The following is a 21830-nucleotide window of genomic DNA, read 5'->3' on the forward strand; positions in this document are numbered from 1 at the left end:
AATACATCATAAATTTTAGAAATTCTCCCCAATACCACCCCCCTCCAATTCTTCATGATGTACCTACATTCGAATATCATACAAAAATTAAAAACTTATTTTATTAAACAAGATCATCATCAATTCATTAAATCATTATGAAGAAAATAACATAAGAAGTATATATACCTAGTCGAGTATTCCAATAGGGTCCTCTCTCTGTTTTAGGGTCTCCAACAAGGCTTCATGATCAGCATTAGCAATAGTAAAAAGTTCTTTTACTTTTGGTCTTCCTTGATGCTTCAATAACTTTACATTTGTTGCTATAATAAGATGCAAATATATGAGAATTAGTTTGTGCTTCTGATTGTCTTTGAATGCAGGAATTTCATTCCTTCTAAGCATGTATGTCCGCAGTCATTTTCCAGCAAAAACCACTAAACCAGTAGGATACGTGAATCCATCATCATCTGTGATCGGTTGTGCAAGTTTTTGTTTGCCTCTTACACAACGTGCTAACCAATAATCGAATTTCTCATCATTCCCCTGTGGTGCAACCAATGCAAAGACATGTCCTGGCTGAAGTAGATCTAATAGATGGTTATGCTCAAGTGAACTTTCCATGTCATCATTTTTGATAGAGGGTATGATAGAAAATGGAGTAAGATAATGTGAAGCCCATGTGTCCACCCACTCACTTGACTCACAGTGATCCCAATCACACTGAAAATAAGTACGACAAAAGCAAGCTAGTTGTCGTGTCCAAATGGTCCATGTACTAGAATTAGAGCTCCGAAATGAATGCATTTTTGATGAGTCTCTCACTGTAGCACAATCTGATCTATCACCTATGGACCCTTCCTCAACCAACCAAAAGAACCTGCGTACCACTGAATTAAGAGTCCCCCCTTGTGATAATGCTAAACTACACCAATCAACAATGCTACGAGCATCAAGAAGCTCTATTGTTGAAATCTTCAGTTGCTCCTTAACTAGAGCTCTCTTCACACATGCCCCTGCTCCATCATGTTCCCCTTTTCCATGGCCAGACTAAAAAAAACTCTAAATATGAGGCACCCCTCTCTCTACGTGCATCCTACACAACCAATAAAACATGCGAGCATTCTTGAATTGACCTGTACAGTTATCTGAACAAATGATATGTCTATCCATAGCAATTGCATGCTCATGTAAGAAATCAAAAAAATTCTCAAAACAATGTTGCACAAACTCGCGAGAGTGAGATCTATCACCACTCATATTAAAATGATACTCTCTAATAATCTTTCGATTATCTTCCACACTATCAGGGGCATGTCTATATGTTATGTGAAAAAAAATTGCAATCTGAATGGAGTTGTAATACTGAGATTGTGTCTCATTTTGAGGTTGCAATGTGTAGTTCTCAGCAAAATCAACAACTGATATAATAGTGCCAATGGGAAAAGTCTCCTTACACGTTCTAAATTGTTGATCCAACCATTGAGACTTGTGACTAGATGTCTTGCATACTTGTAAAAAAGATTTGCCTTGAAATCTAAAATAAAATTAGCCACACTGATATCTTTTCCAACCAATTCACATCTAGAGCTCTCACTCCCACTCTTCAATGTGTATTTTACCATTTCATATACCTTTTTTTAAGTATTGTCTTTCCAAGATCTTGTTTGCACCCCTCATGGAAACATGTGTCCAACTTGGATAAGCCACCACATTTTGAACACTTCTCATTTAAGCAAGTATTTCTATAAAAGGAACAACCATCAACTCTATGACATAAGAGTTGATCTAGCAAGTCTCTTGATGATTTTGGAAGCCCACTAGCCCCACAATCCTCCAACATTTCTTTACTATGCAAAGTAGAACGGATGGAGCATAATAGTTCATGGTGTATAGAAAACTCAACATGATATTTGCAACAACATGTATTTCAAATTTTGCGTGGCACACAATAAAATGGCTTCAAAGATTCAAAAGCCCTTTGTGATATATGAAGACTTGGATGACTCTCTCTAAATTGTTTGAACAACATAGTTTGACTTACTTCTAAATGGTGTTTAGGATGTGGCGTGCGATCTCTGATGCCAATTCTCAACTTTAAGACGTCTTTAGCATTGGGTGATACTCATGAGTTAGAGTGCCAAAATTGTGTAATTTCTTCCTTCACATAGTCGGATAGCTTCTTATCAAAATGTGGAAGTTTCCCACCAAATACCCATGTTTCATTTTGAAGAGGATCATCAATTTTCTCTCGTCGACTAAGTGCTCTTCTCAAAGTAGTACGATTTAGATTCAAATCAATACAAGTTTGTCTCATATATCTACCCTTTCTCAAATGATGACTTACCAAAGAGGTTGTAATGACCCTTCGAGCAGCTCTATTATCCTTCTCTCTACTATTTTTCTCAATGCTATTGAGAGCACTGAAAAGATTCTTCATGATAATGGCATTTCTTTCCAACTTTTTATTGATACGAATCTTCAATTTGGAAAGCATAGGTCTCATCTTTTGCATCTTTAATAAGTGCATGAAAAGCTGACATTGCTCTACCACTGTCTTGTTGCCGAAAAACATCTGATATAGTCTTGAAGCCCATAACCGAATGGTTCTTTTTTATTTTTTTCCTTTCAAACTAGCAATAATCGTTTCATCAATTTCAATTATCCATTTTGGTGTTTTAGAACCTTCATGCCGATTATAATTAGGAGATATGTAAGGTTCTTATGCATTAGGTTCCTGTGCATTGTCATTTTCGACATGGTCAATTATGCAATTTGGATTATGACTTGGTGGCATTTCTTCTTCAAAAATTTCATTCTCCAAATTTTCAATTTCGGCATTATCATTTTCAATAGGTACATTTTCATTCCCTAACTGTACATATTCATTATCTGATTCTATGATTTCACCTTCGATTAATTCATCATCAACTTGACTGATATTTAGCATACCTTGTCTTTTTCTTCGGTGTTCCATTTTGTCCCTTTCTCTATATGTCGCAATGTCTTCATTGGATATTTCCTTTTGTGTTTATCCTTTCGACGACTGCTGCTCCCTGTTCAGATGACAAATTCGAACACCTAAGGTTATATTTTCAATTTTTTTTTGATTAGTTAGGCCCTAAATCGCGACTTTTTTCAAAACCCATGAAACAAAAGTGGAAAAGTGATGTTGTCGGGTCTGCAGAGACAGAGAATTATTGAAAATTGGTGCTAGTAAAATCTGATATCCGATATTGTAAAGTGAATTTTTGGAGGGAAAACTTGCTATAATTTCCCCCTTTTGCCATAATTATATTAATATTATCAAAATCAAAACTTGCTATAATTTTCCGACTTTGGTTTATTACTAAGCTAACAGTATAATAGTATTAATATATAATAGTATTAATATATAGTAATATTAATATATAGTATTAATATAGCTAAAATATCAATATTATTATACCCATAATAGTATTAATATTATTACTATAGATATAATAGTGTAAATATTTAGTGTTTATTTATATTATTATTATTATGCCACAATATAGTATTAATATATATTATTATTATAGCTATTATAGTATTATTATTATTACTATATATATGATAATATTAATATTTAATGTTTATTTATATTATCATAAAATAGTATAAATACTATATATATATCCTTTCATTTTTTAACCCATATACATACGAACGATTTGAATATGTTCGTAGAGGTCCTAGGACCCCTAGGAACATATGTCGTCGTTTAATGGGTCAAAGAGGGTCGTAGGTCACCCTATGACCCCCTTTGACCCATATGACCCATTCGAATATATCCCTAGGACCCTTAGGGACATATGTCGTCGTTTAATGGGTCAAAGGGGGTCATAGGTCACCCTATGACCCCCTTTGACCCATATGAACGATTCGAATATGTCCTTAGGGGTCCTAGGACCCCTAGAGACATATGTCATCATTTAATGGGTCAAAGGTGACCTATGACCCCCTTTGACCTATATGAATGATTCAAATATTTCCCTAGGGGTCTTACGACCCCTAGAGACATATTCAAATCGTTCAAATGGGTCAAAGGGGTATGTCATCGTTTAATGGGTCAAAAAGAGTCATAGGTAACCCTATGACCCCCTTTGACCCATATGAATGATTCGAATATGTTCCTAGGGGTCCGAGGACCTCTAGCGACATATGTCATCGTTTAATGGGTCAATGGGGGTCATAGGTCACCTTGTGACTGCCTTTGACCCATATGACCCATTCAAATATGTTCCTAGGGGTTCGAGGACCCTTAGCGACATATGTCATTGTTTAATGGGTCAAAGAGAGTCAGGTCACCCTATGACCCCCTTTGACCCATATTACCCATTTGAATATGTCTCTAGGGGTCTTAGAACCCCTAGGGACATATGTCGTCGTTTAATGAGTCAAAGGGGGTCATAGGTCACTCTATGACCTCCTTTGACCCATATTACCCATTCGAATATGTCTCTAGGGGTCCTAGAACCCCTAGGGACATATGTCGTCGTTTAATTGGTCAAAGGGGGTCATAGGTCACCCTATGATCCCCTTTGACCCATATGAATGATTCAAATATGTCCTTATGGGTCCTAAGACCCCTAGAGACATATGCTGTCGTTTAATGGGTCAAATAGAGTCATAGGTCACCCTATGAACCCCTTTGACCCATATTACCCATTCAAATATGTTCATAAGGGTTCAAGGACCTCTAGTGACATATGTCATTGTTTAATGGGTCAAAGGGGGTCATAGGTCACCCTATGACCCCCTTTGACCACTATGACCCATTCAAATATGTTCCTGGGGGTCCGAGGACCCCCAGCGACATATGTTATCGTTTAATGGGTCAAAGAGGGTCACAAGTCACCCTATGACCCCCTTTGACCATATGAACCATTCAAATATGTCCCTAGGGGTCCTAGAGCCCCTAGAGACATATGTCATCGTTTAATGGGTCAAAGGGGATCATAAGGCACCCTATGATCCCCTTTGACCCATATGAACGATTCAAATATGTCCTTAGGGGTCTTAGGACCCCTAGGGACATATGTCGTTGTTTAATGAGTCAAAAGGGGTCATAGTTAACCCTATGACCCCCTTTGACCCATATGACCCATTCGAATATGTTTCTAGGGGTCCGAGGACCCCTAGTAACATATGTTGTCGTTTAATGGGTCAAATCACCCTATGACCCCCTTTTAGCCATATTACCCATTCGAATATGTCCCTAGGGGTTCTAGGACCCCTAGCAACATATGTTGTCGTTTAATGGGTCAAATCGAGTCATAGGTCACCCTATGACCCCCTTTGACCCATATTAACCATTCGAATATGTTCTTAGGGGTCTGAGGACCTCTAGCGACATATGTCATCGTTTAATTGGTCAAAGGGGGTCATAGGTCACCCTATGACACCCTTTAACCCATATGACCCATTCGAATATGTTCATAGGGGTCTGAGGACCCCTAGCGACATTTTTCATCGTTTAATGGGTTAAAGAGAGTCAGGTCACCCTATGACCCCCTTTGACCTAGATTACCCATTCAAATATGTCTCTAGGGGTCTTAGAACCCCTAGGGACATATGTCATCATTTAATGGGTCAAAGGGGGTCATAGGGTGACCTATGACCCCCTTTGACCCATATGACCCATTCAAATATGTTCCTAGGGGTCTGAGGACCCCTAGCGACATATGTTGTTGTTTAATGGGTCAAAGAGGGTCATAGGTCACCCTATGACCCCCTTTGACCCATATTACCCATTCGAATATGTCCCTAGGGGTTCTAGGACTCCTAGAGACATATGTCATCGTTTAATGGGTCAAAGGGGGTCATAAGTCACCCTATGACCCCTTTTCACCCATATGAATGATTCAAATATGTCTTTATGGGTCCTACGACCCCTAGAGACATATGTCGTCGTTTAATGGGTCAAAGGGTGTCATAAGGCACCCTATGATCCCCTTTGACCCATATGAACGATTCAAATATGTCCCTAGGGTTCTTAGGACCCCTAGGGACATATGTCATCATTTAATGGGTCAAAGGTGGTCATAGGGTGACCTATGACCCCCTTTGACCCATATGGCCCATTTGAATATGTCCCTAGGATCCTTAAGGACATATGTCGTCGTTTAATGGGTCAAAGGGGGTCATAGGGCACACAATGACCCCCTTTGACCCATATGAACGATTCAAATATGTCCTTATGGGTTCCAGGACCCCTAAGGACATATGTCGTCGTTTAATGAGTCAAAGGGCATCATAGGTCACCTTATGACCCCCTTTGACCCATATGAACGATTCAAATATTTTTTCAGGAATCGTTCAGATGGGTCAAAGGGGTATGTCGTCGTTTAATGGGTCAAAGGGGGTCATAGGTCACCCTATGACCCCTTTTTGACTCATATGAACGATTTGAATATGTCCCTAGGGGTTATAGGACCCCTAGAGACATATGTCTTCATTTAATGGGTCAACGGGGGTCATAGGTCACCCTATGACCCCCTTTGACCCATATGACCCATTCAAATATGTTTCTAAGGGTCTAAGGACCCCTAGCAAAATATATTGTTGTTTAATGAGTCAAAGAGGGTGACAGGTCACCCGATGACCCCCTTTGACCATATGAACCATTCGAATATGTCCCTAGGGGTCCTAGGACCCCTAGAGACATATGTCATCGTTTAATGGTCAAAGGGGGTCATAGGGCACCCTATGATCCCCTTTGACCCATATGAACGATTGAAATATGTCCCTAGGGGTCTTAGGACCCCTAGGGACATATGTCATCTTTTAATGGGTCAAAGGGGGTCATAGTTCACCCTATGACCCACTTTGACCCATATGACCTATTCGAATATGTTCCTAGGGGTCCGAAGACCCCTAGTGACATATGTTGTCGTTTAATAGGTCAAACAGGGTCATAGGTCACCCTATGATCCCCTTTGAGCCATATTACCCATTTGAATATGTCCCTAGGGGCTCTAGGACCCCTAGCGACATATGTTGTCGTTTAATGGGTCAAATAGAGTCATAGGTCACCCTATGACCCCCTCTGACCCATATTACCCATTCGAATATGTTCTTAGGGGTCTGAGGACCTCTAGCGACATATGTCATCATTTAATTGGTCAAAGGGGGTCATAGGGTGACCTATGACCCCTTTTGACTCATATGACCCATTCAAATATGTTCCTAGGGGTCTGAGGACCCCTAGCGAAATATGTCGTCGTTTAATGGGTCAAAGAGAGTCAGGTCACCCTATGACCCCCTTTGACCCACATTACCCATTCGAATATGTCTCTAGGGGTCTTAGAACCCTTAGAGACATATGTCATCATTTAATGGGTCAAAGGGGGTCATAGTTCAGCCTATGACCCCCTTTGACCCATATGACCCATTCGAATATGTTCTTAGGGGTCTGAAGAGCCCTAGCGACATATGTTGTCATTTAATGGGTGAAAGAGGGTCATAGGTCACCCTATGACCCCCTTTGACCCATATTACCTATTCGAATATGTCTCTAGGGGTTCTAGGACTCCTAGAGATATATGTCGTCGTTTAATGGGTCAAAGGGGGTCATAGGTCACCCTATGATCCCCTTTGACCTATATGAACAATTCGAATATGTCTTTAGGGGTTCTAGGACCCTTAGAGACATATGTTGTCGTTTAATGAGTCAAAGGGGGTCATAGGTCACCCTATGACCCCTTTTGACCCATATGAATGATTTGAATATGTCCCTAGGGGTTATAAGACCCCTAGAGACATATGTCGTCGTTTAATGAATCAAAGGGGGTCATAAGGTGACCTATGATCCCCTTTGACCCATATGAACAATTCAAATATGTCCTTAGGGGTTCTAGGACCCCTAGAGACATATGTCATCGTTTAATGGGTCAAAAGGGGTCATAAGTCACCCTATGACCCCCTTTGACCCATATTACCCATTCGAATATGTCCCTAGGAGTCCTAGAACCCCTAGAGACATATTTCGTCATTTAATGGTTCAAAGGGGGTCATAGGTCGCCCTATGACCCCTTTTGACCCATATGAATGGTTCAAATATGTCCTTATGGGTCCTAAGACCCTTAGAGACATATGTCATCATTTAATGGATCAAAAGGTGTCATAAGGCACTTTATGATCCCCTTTGACCCACATGAATGATTCAAATATGTCTCTAGGGGTCCTAGGACCCCTAGGGACATATGTCGGTGTTTAATGTGTCAAAGGGGGTCATAGGGTGACCTATGACCCCCTTTGACCCATATGGCCCATTCGAATATGTCCCTAGGACCCTTAGGGACATATGTCATCGTTTAATGGGTCAAAGGGGGTCATAGGGCACCCAATGACCCATTTTGACCCATATGAACAATTTGAATATGTCTTTAGGGTTCCCAAGACCCCTAAAGACATATGTCATCGTTTAATGGGTCAAAGGGCATCGTAGGTCACCCTGTGACCCCCTCTGACCCATATGAATGATTCGAATATTTTCCTAGGGGTCCTAAGACTCCTAGGGACATATTCAAATTGTTCAGATGGGTCAAAGGGGTATGCCATCGTTTAATGGGTCAAAGGGGGTCATAGGTCACCCTATGACCCCTTTTGACCCATATGAACGATTCGAATATGTCCCTAGGGGTCTTAGGACCCCTAGGGACATATTCAAATCATTCATATGGGTCAAAAGGGGTCATAGGGTGACCTATGACGCCCTTTGACTCATTAAATGACAACATATGTCTTTAGGGGTCCTATATTACCCATTCGAATATGTCCCTAGGGGTCCTAGGACCCCTAGAGACATATGTCATCATTTAATGGGTCAAAGGGGGTCATAGGTCACCTTGACCGATATGAACGATTCAAATATGTCCCTCGAGGTCCTTGGACCCGTAGGGACATATATCGTCATTTAATCGATCAAAAAAGGTCATAGGTCACCTTATGACCCCCTTTGACCCATATTATTCATTGTAATATGTCCCTAGGGCTCTTAGGACCCCTAAGGACATATGTCATCGTTTAATGCATCAAAGGGGGTCAATGGTTGACCTATGACCCCCTTTGACCCATATGAATGATTCGAATATACCCCTAGGGACATATGTCATCATTTAATGGGTCAAAGGGGGTCATAGGTCACCTTATGACTCTTTTTGACCCATATGAATGATTCGAATATGTCCTTAGGGGTCCTAGGACCCCTAGGGACATATGCTGTTGTTTAATGGGTCAAAGGGTGTCATAGGTCACCCTATGACCCCCTTTGACCCATATGAATGATTCGAATATGTCCCTAGGGGTTATAGGACACCTAAAGACATATGTCATCGTTTAATGGGTCAAAGGGGGTCATAGGTCACCCTATGATCCTGTTTGACCCATATGAACAATTCGAATATGTCCCTAGAGGTGCTAGGACCCTTAGAGACATATGTCATCATTTAATGGGTCAAAGGAGGTCATAGGTCACCTATGACCCCCATGACCCATACAAACGATTCAAATATGTCCCTAGGGAACCTAGGACCCCTAGCGACATATTTGAATCGTTCATATGGGTCAAAACCCCCTTTTGACCCATATGAACCATTTGAATATGTTCCTAGGGGTCCGAGGACCCCTACAGACATATGTTGTCATTTAATGGGTCAAAGAGGGTCATAGGTCACCCTATGATTCCCTTTGATCCATATTACCCATTCGAATATGTCCCTAGGGGTTCTAGGACCCCTAGAGACATATGTTGTTGTTTAATTGGTCAAAGCGAGTCATAGGTCACCTTATGACCCCCTTTGACCCATATTACCCATTCGAATATGTCCCTAGGGGTCCTAGAACCCTTAGGGACATATGCCATCATTTAATGGGTCAAAGGGATCTATGACCCCCTTTGACACATATTACCCATTCGAATATGTCCCTAGGGGTCCTAGGACCCTTAGAGACATATGTCATCGTTTAATGGGTCAAAGGGGGTCATAGGTCACCCTATGAACCTCTTTGACCCATATGAATGATTCAATTATGTCCCTCGGGGTTCTAGGACCCGTAGGGACATATATCGTCATTTAATCGATAAAAAAGGGTCATAGGTCACCTTATGACCCCCTTTGACTCATATATTTTAATAATATACATATCTATTAATAACATACATATTAATATAATTATATATATATTACATTATTATATTTAATAAAAATATTACGTTATTATATATAGATTAATAACATATATATGTATTACTTTATTATATTTAATGAAAATATTATGGTATTATATATATATATTAATAACAAACATATTAATATAATAATATATATAATACATATTATATATTTATATTTAATATATTACGTTATTATATATATAATATATTATTATACATATTAATATAATAATATATAATACATATTATATTTAATAAAAATATTACGTTATTATATATATTAATAACATACATATTAATATAATAATATATAATACGTATTTTATATATATATAAATTATGTTATTATATTTAGTAAAAATAATAATAATATAAATTATATTTATAGATTGTAATAAGATTAACATAATATATTAGTATATATTGTTAGATTATATCTTATATCTTTACATTACATTACTATATATATAATATATTAAAATACATATTTACATAGTAATATAAGTGAAATAATTTAGAAATAATAAGTTGTGACGTTTAAACCCAATTTTCCCTCCAAAATGGGTTGAGATTTTAAATTTGCCCACCTAACATATCAGATATCCGATTTATGATCGGATATCCGATTTGAAATCGGATATATGAAATCGGATATCCGATTTAAAATCAGATATCCGATTAGGCTTGGTAAATACCAAGCCTACCCAGTCAACCCAAAAGACGTGTTTGAAGAGGGTTTTCGTGATACTCAGACTTCGGGTAGCCGTCTAATAATGTTATTTTGATCAAAATTGAATAAAATGAAAAGGGTTTTTTAATATCGATCTCTAGATTTCATAAATATAATTTCTATCAAATTCTGAGTTCGATAAGTTTTTATTAGTTAATTATCAATGAAGATAATTGTAAAGTGTTGATTGACATACTGATTGAAAAATAGCTATAACTTTCAAACGGTATAACATTTTTTAAATCTAAAAGTTGCGTCACATTCTATACTTTGGCTAGTATAAGAAAAATAAATAAATTTAAATTTGGTAAAATTTTCTATTAGTTAGGGTGGTCAGACATGGGACTTTTTTTTTTTTTTTTTTTTCGAAAAAGTTTTGGTAGAAAATTCATAGTTAATTATTTAATAGGAATAAAAATATCGAAAAATATGCGTCATGTCTAGATATGAGTCTACTTTTCACATCTATAATTATATTAAAAAAAATTATGATTTGATTTTGATTAAGGTGGTCAGACATACACCTACTTTTTATTTTCACCCTAAAATTTTCTTAGTACTGCATTAAAATTCAAACTTTTGACCAATTAATAATTTTTTTCTCCTGATAAGGCCTGGTAGTTTAGAAACTACATTCAATTTCTTATAGATTATTTTCTTACAAATTTTTGATATAAAGTCCATAACCACTTCAAAATTATGTGTCAAGTTGACATAAACCTGATTTGCTGATTTTTCACTGCCACTTAAGGCCATAGTTTGGTACACCATGATCCTACACATACCCATAACATCATAATAAAAGAATGCATCAAATGAAACTAACATCATCTAAACATGATATTTATCATTCCAGTGAACGCATAAATCAAAAGTAAACATACTCTAGAAACTCAAAATACCAAGAGAACATCAAGCATCAATCTCAACTAGAAAATAGACCATCTTTGTGCACTGGTTCCCAATAGTGGTATAGGTAGCTACGCCTCCCAACCATCTGAAACCCATAGGTTCACTCCCACCATGATGATGGAGATAATGATACAACCGCAAACACACATAGAGAAAATGTCCATGACTAACACTCAAGCCAGATAATAAAGATGTTTGAAACCAAGATCATGAGACAATGCAAGTACTATAGGTCCTGGTCAGACACTCAATGGGTAACTATGTAGGGATTGTTCTGGAGGGGAAAATACTTGGCATTAGAAGCCCAAGCTAGCATTGTGTTGAATCAACTTCCCAATGGAAAGCTTATGCATTGTATCCTTGGACTAACACCAGGTGCTCAAAAAGCATTTTATTATCTTAAATTTATTACCCAGTTAATTTATTTAGGGGTAAAAGTACAAACTTCTGTCATCCTTTTACAAAGGAAAAGGCTAAAAAACTTATAGATGTTCACCTTCAATGACATAAAACTAGTATTATTATTTAGAATTTAAAAATGAAATAAACTAATGAAATGTGGAGAAATGGATGAAGTATAGGATCTTAATTTTTAATAATTTTTTGGACTAAAAAATTATATATTTTTCTATTTTTTAAAGATAAATTTTAGTTGTTGAAAAATGCTAGAAATTAGGGGTCTAGTTCCCACCACAAAACTACATAGAAATAAACTTATTTCCTTTTGATCTCAGATTATGTTATATATAATATATCTAGGTAGAACAATCAAAAATAAAAATTGAGTTTAGACCTATATTTTTTTCTTTTATAATGATTCAAATTTCAACTTATTCAAATCAATAGTTTTCATTTCCCACCACATTTTTCAAAATAAATCTATTCTAACCAAAAGAAAAATTATAGATTCTGGAAGAGGACTCTCTTCTCTAGAACCTTAGATAATTTTAATTTTTTTGATATGATTTAGTATTTTTTTCTTTCTCAAAATTGACATCTTCTCGAGTATTAAATATGTACTTGTAGAATTTTTTAATTAAAATATACTTTATCTAATTAAAACACTATGAACTCTATATGAGGATATTCTTGACTTTGAGCTTTATAAAATGATGTTTATATGTTATTAAAAAATTATCATAAAAAAATAGTAAGAGTTATTGAAATGTTAGTTTTCTGAAATAATTGTATTTCTTTAGTAATTGGATAGTAACTAGTATAAAACATGCATTTAATAGATATTTCCAATTGGAAAAGTGTGAGATCATATATAACTTAGCTAAAATTAATTTATCAAGATCATATGTTTGAAAAAAATATTTTTTAGATAGAAATAATCAAATTCAATCGTTCTAATAAGCCAGCTTGAAAGATGACACAACTTTGTACTTTTACCCTAAAGTTATCACTTGTTAAGCCTTCTTTTTGTCAACCTAGGAAATATCACCAAGGTTGTGGTAGAAGCTACTCCATGAAGCTATCCTACCCTACCCATACTCATCCAATGATGAGTGCCCAAGACATGCATATTCCCAATCCAAGCCCAAATGAACATAACTCCACTGAAGTACAAATGAGAGTTTGGGTCTCGCTAGTCACCCAAAAAATGCACGTGTATGTGCTCATCTGTGGGTGTACCACTATCATGAAGATCATAATACAAGGGCTAGATGAGAACATAAGAAAAATAATAGTCAACCAAACAAAATCTCGAGAGGACAAAGTCTACATGGATCCCAATGAATAATAAAACCATACATCATGAACTCACTCAACTGGACTCAATCTGGGAGTCTGGATTCTACATAAATCCAAATGATGCAACCAAACAAGACATCATGAAATCAATCAACTAGACTCAATTCGGAAGTATGGATTCTCTATGAATCCTAGTGTCCATGAAATAATAACAAGGGTTCAAAAGAAATAATAACACTAGGTATAAAATCACTCAACCGAATAGAACATCAGGAGTACTAATGTGGAATGCATCCAAAAGAAAACATTAAGATGCAAAAATGGTTGGATTGACATCCTACAGATAATCTAAATCCATGACCAAAACCATGCCAAGAAAACTTGAGAAAACTTGGTGGCATGTAAATTGAGATGAAAACCTCAAAAACCCAACATTGACAAAAATCAACAAAAATAAAACCCATTCACCACAAGGATGAATAAGCAAAAAAAATCCAATAAAAAATTAGTTTCAAATACCATATGCAAAAATGGCTAGCATAACGGTGTGAAACCCCAAACCCTCATCCGAAAAATTAGGAAAATGCTCATACCCACCCAACCAGGTAGAGCTAACATACATAAACTTAGGGGAACACTAGTTCTCAACCTCCTAACAAATGGATAACAAAAATAAAAGTAGACATGGAGCTAAAACATTAAAATGGGAGAGGCCTACCTTGTAGCCAAAAGGGGCAAAACAAGAATTTGAACCATAATTTTTTTTCTTTGTAGAAGTAGCCAAAAATCATAGAATTCCAAGGTCTCTCTAAGTTGGATCCAATGAGACTGATCTCGCGATGATCCCATGCCCGTAGCTCCCATAACAAATAGAAGAATAATTCCTCATGAAGAGAATTTTGGGTTTTACTCTCAAACTTTCTAATTCAAAAGTGAGAAGTGAGGAATTAAATTCCTCTTTGGATACTTATTCACTTTTCAAGTGAATAAAAGATTAGGAAAAATAACTAGGTAACCTAGTTAAACCCTAAAACCACCCAAACGAAAATAGGCTATGCCAAGTAATTGGAATTCAACTATAACAAGACTACTAGAAATAAAATAAAATAAGATAAAGCCAAAAATTGCCTTAAACCAAAAATCACAGAATTCCTTAATTACTTTCGTGACAATTGTGAACCTCTAAATGCATAGACACACTCACGGGTCTAATCACATAATGCAAATGAGTCTGGATTTATTAAACCACCAGAAGGTTTAATTAAAACAATTAAATAGGATATGTCAACCATACAAGGATGACATTGGTTAAATATGAACAATTGAATCACTAACTCCATGTGCCACAGCTAGAGATATAAATCCTACACACTAAAACACACGATCAAGTGCAATTGCATATAATAACATAGCCAAAGCAATAAATGCATTAAATAACCTAGTTTAACAATTTATTTAATTATACTAAAATAATCTATTTACATCACTCACTTTCACATAAAGCATCACAAAGCAAGAATGAAGTAAATAACCATAGCACTAAATCCAACATATAAATGTAATCAGAGGATATGTCCACATACCAAATAATCAGATATCATCATAAAGCATACTGTCATCTCAAACAAAAGGCATCATCATGTAGTTATGATCAACTGACCAACATAGTAATCTAACATGGACAATTCATTTCAAATTATTGGAGTATTTAATAATGGTTGATCAAACAACATAAAAAGGCACTTAAAACACATAATCAAACATGGTCAAATATATGACTAACCACTACTTCAGGAACCTAGTCCAGTGTAGCAAGATAATAATACATAATGCAATCTCTGCACACATCTCAGGGTAATCAAGGAACAACATCATGATACCCCATCAATCCTGGTAACCACTGGCACAAAACTCAGTGAAACCATTGGACACATCATAATATCATAAATCACCCATAAGCATAATCAAAACAATTGATGCAATAATATAAATGCAATCACCTCAAGGGTGTAGATCACTCATGGTCCTAATCATGATCACTTCACAAAGAAAGATCAAGAAGGTTGTATCCATTAGGATGACTTACAAAAATCAAATGGGAGAGGCACTACAATTATATCACTTTACTTCACTTTCTAATAATTGGTATCAAAGTGTAGTTTCTTAGAAGAAGCCTAACAACTTGAGGGAGATCATTGTGCATTCAATATATTTGAAAAAGAATCTTGAAGCAACCCTTATGTAATTAGATCTAGTTAATGATGAAAGAAACAAACTAAAAATCAAGCTTAAAGATGCACAACATTTTATTCAAAAGTCAGATTATTAGACTAAGAGTTCAAGACCCAAGAAAAAAGAATCACCTAAAAAAATAAAGGATTATGAGTCATCTACAAAGATTAAGGAGAATAGAATTTTTAAGCATGAACTTGAGATCACAAGACTGAAGATGAGTATGATGGAAGATGAGAAAAAGAAGCAAACTAATTTGAGATCTGAGAATGTAGATTTGAGTTTATAACTTACCAAGATGACATTTGAACTTAAGAGTACAAAATTGAGACATTAAAATCTAGAGAAGTATAATATTATTTTGAAAGGATAGATTACACAAACCAAAGAATATCTTAAGAAGTTTTGAATACAATTACAAAGAAATTTGATGATCGAATTATAGCACAAATACTTGTTGGAGATATGTTAGGAATTGGATATGTTGAAGTTGAATCATCTAAGGATCTAAAGTTGCAGAAGAACAATAACTTTGAATCAATAACATGTAGATCTAATGAATCAAGTATCAAATCAATCTGAACAACCTAGACATCCAAAGAGACAACTCAATGGAAGATGCTTTGCATGCAACCAACTTGGACACATGAAGAAAGATTTCATAGGTAAGTATTCTAAACCTTTTTCAAGTTGTTATTTTAATTTCTCTATTTATGGACATAGATCTAGTCAATGCAGAAAACATAATAAAAAATCAAATGTAAGAATGAATGAAAGGACTAATAATGCAGCTAGTAGACCTTTGGGAATGAATAAAATTATTACCAATGGAGTTATGTGTTATGAGTGCTACAACTTTGGACACATTGCAAGAGATTGTAGACTACACATAAATCAATTTGGACCAAGATATGGAAACAAAGTTATGGCATGTTAGATTTGTAACAACTTAGGACACACACCAAGATTTTGTGAATTAAATGGGTTCAATAGAAATATGAGTACACCCAAAATGAGAGAACAAAATTTGAGAATTCCTAATACAAGATGAAACATGAATGATGTGAGCAAAGATAGTAATATGAATAAGAAGCAGGTAGAAAACATTGATAAAACATTTGTAAGCAAAGGAATACCAGAAAATACTAAGGTGTGGGTAGAAAAGTAAAAAGAAACATTTGAGAACAAGATGGGAACTGTACCTAGTACTAAACTCTCCACATCAAAATTAATTATTTCTTCATTAGTTTAATTTCACCATAAATCTATTAGACCCCTAAATGGTGGAATCACAATTCACGATGTTAGCAGTAGCTTAGAATGATGAAATGAAATCTATCCAAAGACAAAAAATCTAATATTCATGTATGAGAGAGTGCTAAAGACTTGAAGAATATTGGTATTATGAAAAATGTTTTGTCAAATATCTTGAATGCACTAATTGTAGATTCAATTTTGCTAATATTTAAGGGTTAAAATTGATTGATTTCATCACTATTTATAAATGAACAAGGGTAGAGTGATAGCAAAATGAATTGGAAGAGAAATCAAAGGATTTGAAGTGAATTTCTATGGAAGCCCTAAACACAAATGAAAAGGTATTTATCTTATCTTCGAGGTCATGTTAATCTTTACATTTGAACTTTAATAGAAGCTATAGATACACTAGGAGTATGTGATGTGAGGGGGAGACCAAGGTATAGATATAAGAAGCAGTTTTTTCTTTCTATCTCTGTTAAATGATTCGATAGGAACCTTTTCAAAAATTCTTGATGGGGTATTGCATGTATAGGCGTGTGAATATTACTATCAATTTTGAGTAAAACTGATCATCAATTATGAGTTATCGATCATGCATTTGTACTATGTGTATTCTTGATATCAATTGTGCATTGATCAACAAACTTTCTTGCATGAATTGTTATTACCACAATAATATTTATTGAAATGGCATAGTGAATGAAATCACAATAATACATTAAAATGCTATTGTGGATATCAACAAGCAATAATGCTATCACAAATATTGCAATAATTACATATTAAGATGTCATCATGGAAATCAAACTACACTGCATCATGAATGTTAAAATAGTATTGTGATTATTAAGCATTGCTCTAATTGCAATACTATTTCCATAATATCATAGTTATTAAGGAGATAAATATATGTTATGAAATGGTGCCATTGGTTTGAATGCAATATGCCTCATGTAGAAGCACAAGACATGTCCATACATATATATAGTCTCAAATGGAATCATGTAACTTGAACAAAAATGAAAGTGCTAACTACAGGAAAATACTAGATATAATATTTACCTTCTCAAGTATCAAAAGAATATCATACCTATTGATATTAGTTTTTTATATATATTCTAGTTTTGAAAATTTATGTTGAAAAAAAAGATTAGAGGCATTAATAAATGTTCTAATAACCATGTGAGAAAATAAATCTAAGACAAAATAAGGCTACACTCCAATATCAAAGGAAACAAAGAAAGAAGAAGCAATTCTTAGAACGAGATAGTAAAATGATAAAATATACGAATGTGAATTAGATTGATGCGAATGTGGACCTTTTGTAAAAGTTTTTTGTTTTTTGTTTTTCTCTTTGTCAAAAATCTCTTAAAATCAGAAGGATTGTTCTTAGAATACTCCTCTTTGCAAGGATGTTTGTACCTCATTGCAAACAAATAAGGACCTTTCACTTACATTAATTGTTGTACCCAAAATCATTATTGATGTAGTTAGTTAGTTGTTAGCATAAAACACTGCCCAATGAACTTATTCCTAGGAAGTCGCATGGTTATACAATGCATTTTCCCATAAATTGCTATCACTAGTCTCAAATACAAGAGCAACTCAAAATTTCGTCCATGAAAATCTGATTTTTGATAGATTATTTTGGAAACTACGATCATTCAAATGTATTAGGTACTTGAGCATATTCCAATGGTTGTGATAGGAGTTGTTAACTTAATACCCATGCTGATTTAATAGCCAACATTTTTTACAAGATTGTATCAATAGTTAGGACTTTAAAGTTGTTCTTGCTAATGATGACTACCCATGATTGAATGAAATGTGTCCCTTTTCTCAAAAAACAACTTGTAGTGTGATGCTACATTAGCTGCACAAGTATGGGGGTCTCTAATGCACTATGATTGGTCTCATTTTTTGGAGGGCCTATTTTGGAGACCTCAGCAAAAAACATGTTGATGTGGCATCATTTTCTATGATGTAGCTCTGAAACCTTAGTTATAAGCAGGGGGCTTGTCAAGTAAACTACTATAAAAAAAAAAGTGGGAGTGATTTGAAATTTCTACATAGGATTTTGAGAAGCCCGAAATTAAAGTGCTTGAAATCTGCAAAATTTGAAGCTGGTACGACTGTACAAGCTACTTTTGCAGTAAAAACAATAACATGATGGAAAATCACATAGGATTTGGTAATGATAACCCTCCAATCCCTACGTTCATGTACTTCATAAAATAATTGTACAATATCCAAATATTTTATATAATTTTTTTAAATTCATTCACTCGGTGACGAAAACATTTGACATTACAAACCGATGAAAAAAAGAGAAAGCTTTTATTTAGAATTAAACTTTTTAAGTATAAAATGAAAACATTACCAAACGAAAAGACATCTCATAGATTACTCACTCTCATTAGCCATGCAATGGATGCTTTAGATTCCTGTCATTCGACACGATCTAATGATAATAATAATATTACCTCTCAAATCTATGACAAACACTAAACAATGCAACTTTTTATACTAACAAATTATTGGATCCTACTACTCCCGCTCCTGTCAATAGAACTATGGTTTGCTTACAGAATGATTACGAAATTATTGATAAGACTCGCGCAAGGCGCTACACTGCTGTTTCTTTGCGCGAGATAAGAAGCTTCTCCATGTGGGTAACTAGCTCTCCCATATACGCCTCTTGACGCTGTGTGTTGACTTCAACAACACCACCGAGCTCCCTCACCCTAGATCGAATCTGCTCCCCTCTCTCTTCATATTTACCCATCACCGTCCGAACCGCCTTAGACACATCCTCCCTTCTAAAACTCCCCTCCTCACTCCTCTCCACTTCAATGCCGCCTTTCAATTCCAGGACAATCTGTCGGCAGTTAAGCCCCTGGTCATGCCGCAACGGTATCAAAACCAACGGTAACCCAGAGTGGAGCCACGCTTCCATCACCGAGCTCCACCCGCCGTGGCTCACGTAGCTCCCCACCGATGGATGCGAAACGATCCTCAGCTGAGGCACCCACCCGCCAACTACAAGCCCCCGGTCACGTGTCCGACCTTCGAAACCCTCCGGCAGCAACGACAACGCCGAGGAAGTCCCGTCAGATGATCTCAACGACCACAGAAACGGTAGTCCGACGTCCTCTAGTGCCGACGCCAATTCCGTTATCTGCTCCGCCGACAGAAACGACTCGCTCCCGAATGATACAAACACCACCGACGCGGGCCGCTGTTTGTCCAACCACTGTATTTGATGGTTTACCGACGTATCCGTCAGAGCTTCAGGCAGCATGAGTGGACCGACAGAAACCACTGGTTTTCCGGTGATACGGCTGAGGTATTGCATATACTTGTTCTCCTCTTCAAAGCACGATTTTATCAGTATTCCACACGACCGCTGACAGCACGCCCACGCACGGTGAGCGAATGCAGTAATGTTGGCGAACACAAGGTGGGCTTCGAAGAGGGCCCAGGAGATGGTGGGTAAGGGATAGTCTGTCGGAGGATGCCTCAAATCCTCCGCCTTCGCATCGACATTGCTGTTTTCTGCTCGCTTCGCATGGCCGAGAAAGTAAGCGAATGCCGCTGGACTGTAGACGGAGAAGAGGAAGCTCGGTATTTCCAGCCTGGCAGCCACGGTGGCAGCCCAATCCGCTGGGACGTCGTACACTACAAAATTTGGCGAAATGCGCTTCAAAAGACACTCAAACGGCTTCTCCAGCTGATCGAATGCACTGTGAAGGAGATGGACCGATTCTGGTTTGATGTCTGCTGTGGATTCGACGCCAGGGGGAAGTCCGTCTACAGACGGCAACGGCAACTCCAGCAGATTGATGGAGGGTTCCCCATGCAAGCGAGATCTGATTTTGGATATATTGACCGGGGTTGATACGATCGACACTTTGATGTCCCCGCGGCTCGCCAGGGCCTTGGAAAGATTTACGAAGGGATTAATGTGACCTTGCGCCAACCACGGCAGCATCACTATCTGAACTTGTGTCTCTTCTCCCATATTTGCACTCACGTTTCACACGTCTCTACGATCTGCTGCCCCCTTGATAACATATTTCAAGTTCTTGCCCACCCAACAGTCAAATATTCAACACACGTAATTGGTCAGATTTAACGCATATATTTTGCCTCCTTTTCATGGACTCGGGCCCTAGCTCAGAGCCATATTTATGGTACACGTAGTGGTTATTGTATTAGTGAATGAACGGCCAACAAACACAAAAATAGTTAACTGTAGATGGTACAACTAGTGTTTATGAGATTTATATTATAGTTATTGTGTTACCAACAAACAAACGCAGCATTTATATGATCTACATCTTTCTGAATGAATGGTCATAAAGAATGAATGGTCATCAAGCGGATAGATAGGTTTTAATGGTCGGTCTTGGATAAAGTCTAAATTTAAATTATAAATATTCAAGTGTCCTCTTGGTAAGATATGCATTTTAGTTTAGGATATAGACATTGTCTAAATGGTCTACCTAGCATTTATTGCATCATTACAATGTTATGATAAAAAATTTCTAAAGTACAAGTGCAATATATAAATATTGATTCGAAAAAATTAACTATAAAACTAACATTTGCATCCAAAGGAAGTGCAATGGATACACCAATAAGGAGATACACAACTGGCATACCATTGAACCATATAGTAATAGTAGAACACATTCATATGTAAATATTTATTCTTTATGTTTCATAGTTTAGAATGTATATTGACAAGTTGTTAGGCAGGTTCCACAAGCATTTGGTTGTCTAAAGAATCTACAATGGTTGGATTTGAGCTCCAATCAA

The 21830-nt window shown here is 36.5% G+C and overlaps 1 protein-coding gene across 1 annotated transcript; it reads right to left on the reverse strand.

The window, feature by feature from the left end:
* Window positions 1-19390: 19390 nt before the first annotated feature.
* LOC149553699 (UDP-glucosyltransferase 29-like) lies at window positions 19391-21043 on the reverse strand. Its single transcript, XM_089789940.1, has one exon. The coding sequence runs from the start codon at window positions 21028-21030 to the stop codon at window positions 19636-19638; it is 1395 nt and encodes a 464-aa protein (XP_089646066.1). The 5' UTR covers window positions 21031-21043; the 3' UTR covers window positions 19391-19635.
* Window positions 21044-21830: the final 787 nt, after the last annotated feature.

The sequence above is a fragment of the Cupressus sempervirens genome, chromosome 6 (assembly GCF_028749045.1).
Source record: "Cupressus sempervirens isolate cs-2001-9-10 chromosome 6, ASM2874904v1, whole genome shotgun sequence".
In the NCBI taxonomy this organism is placed as follows: Eukaryota; Viridiplantae; Streptophyta; class Pinopsida; order Cupressales; family Cupressaceae; genus Cupressus; species Cupressus sempervirens.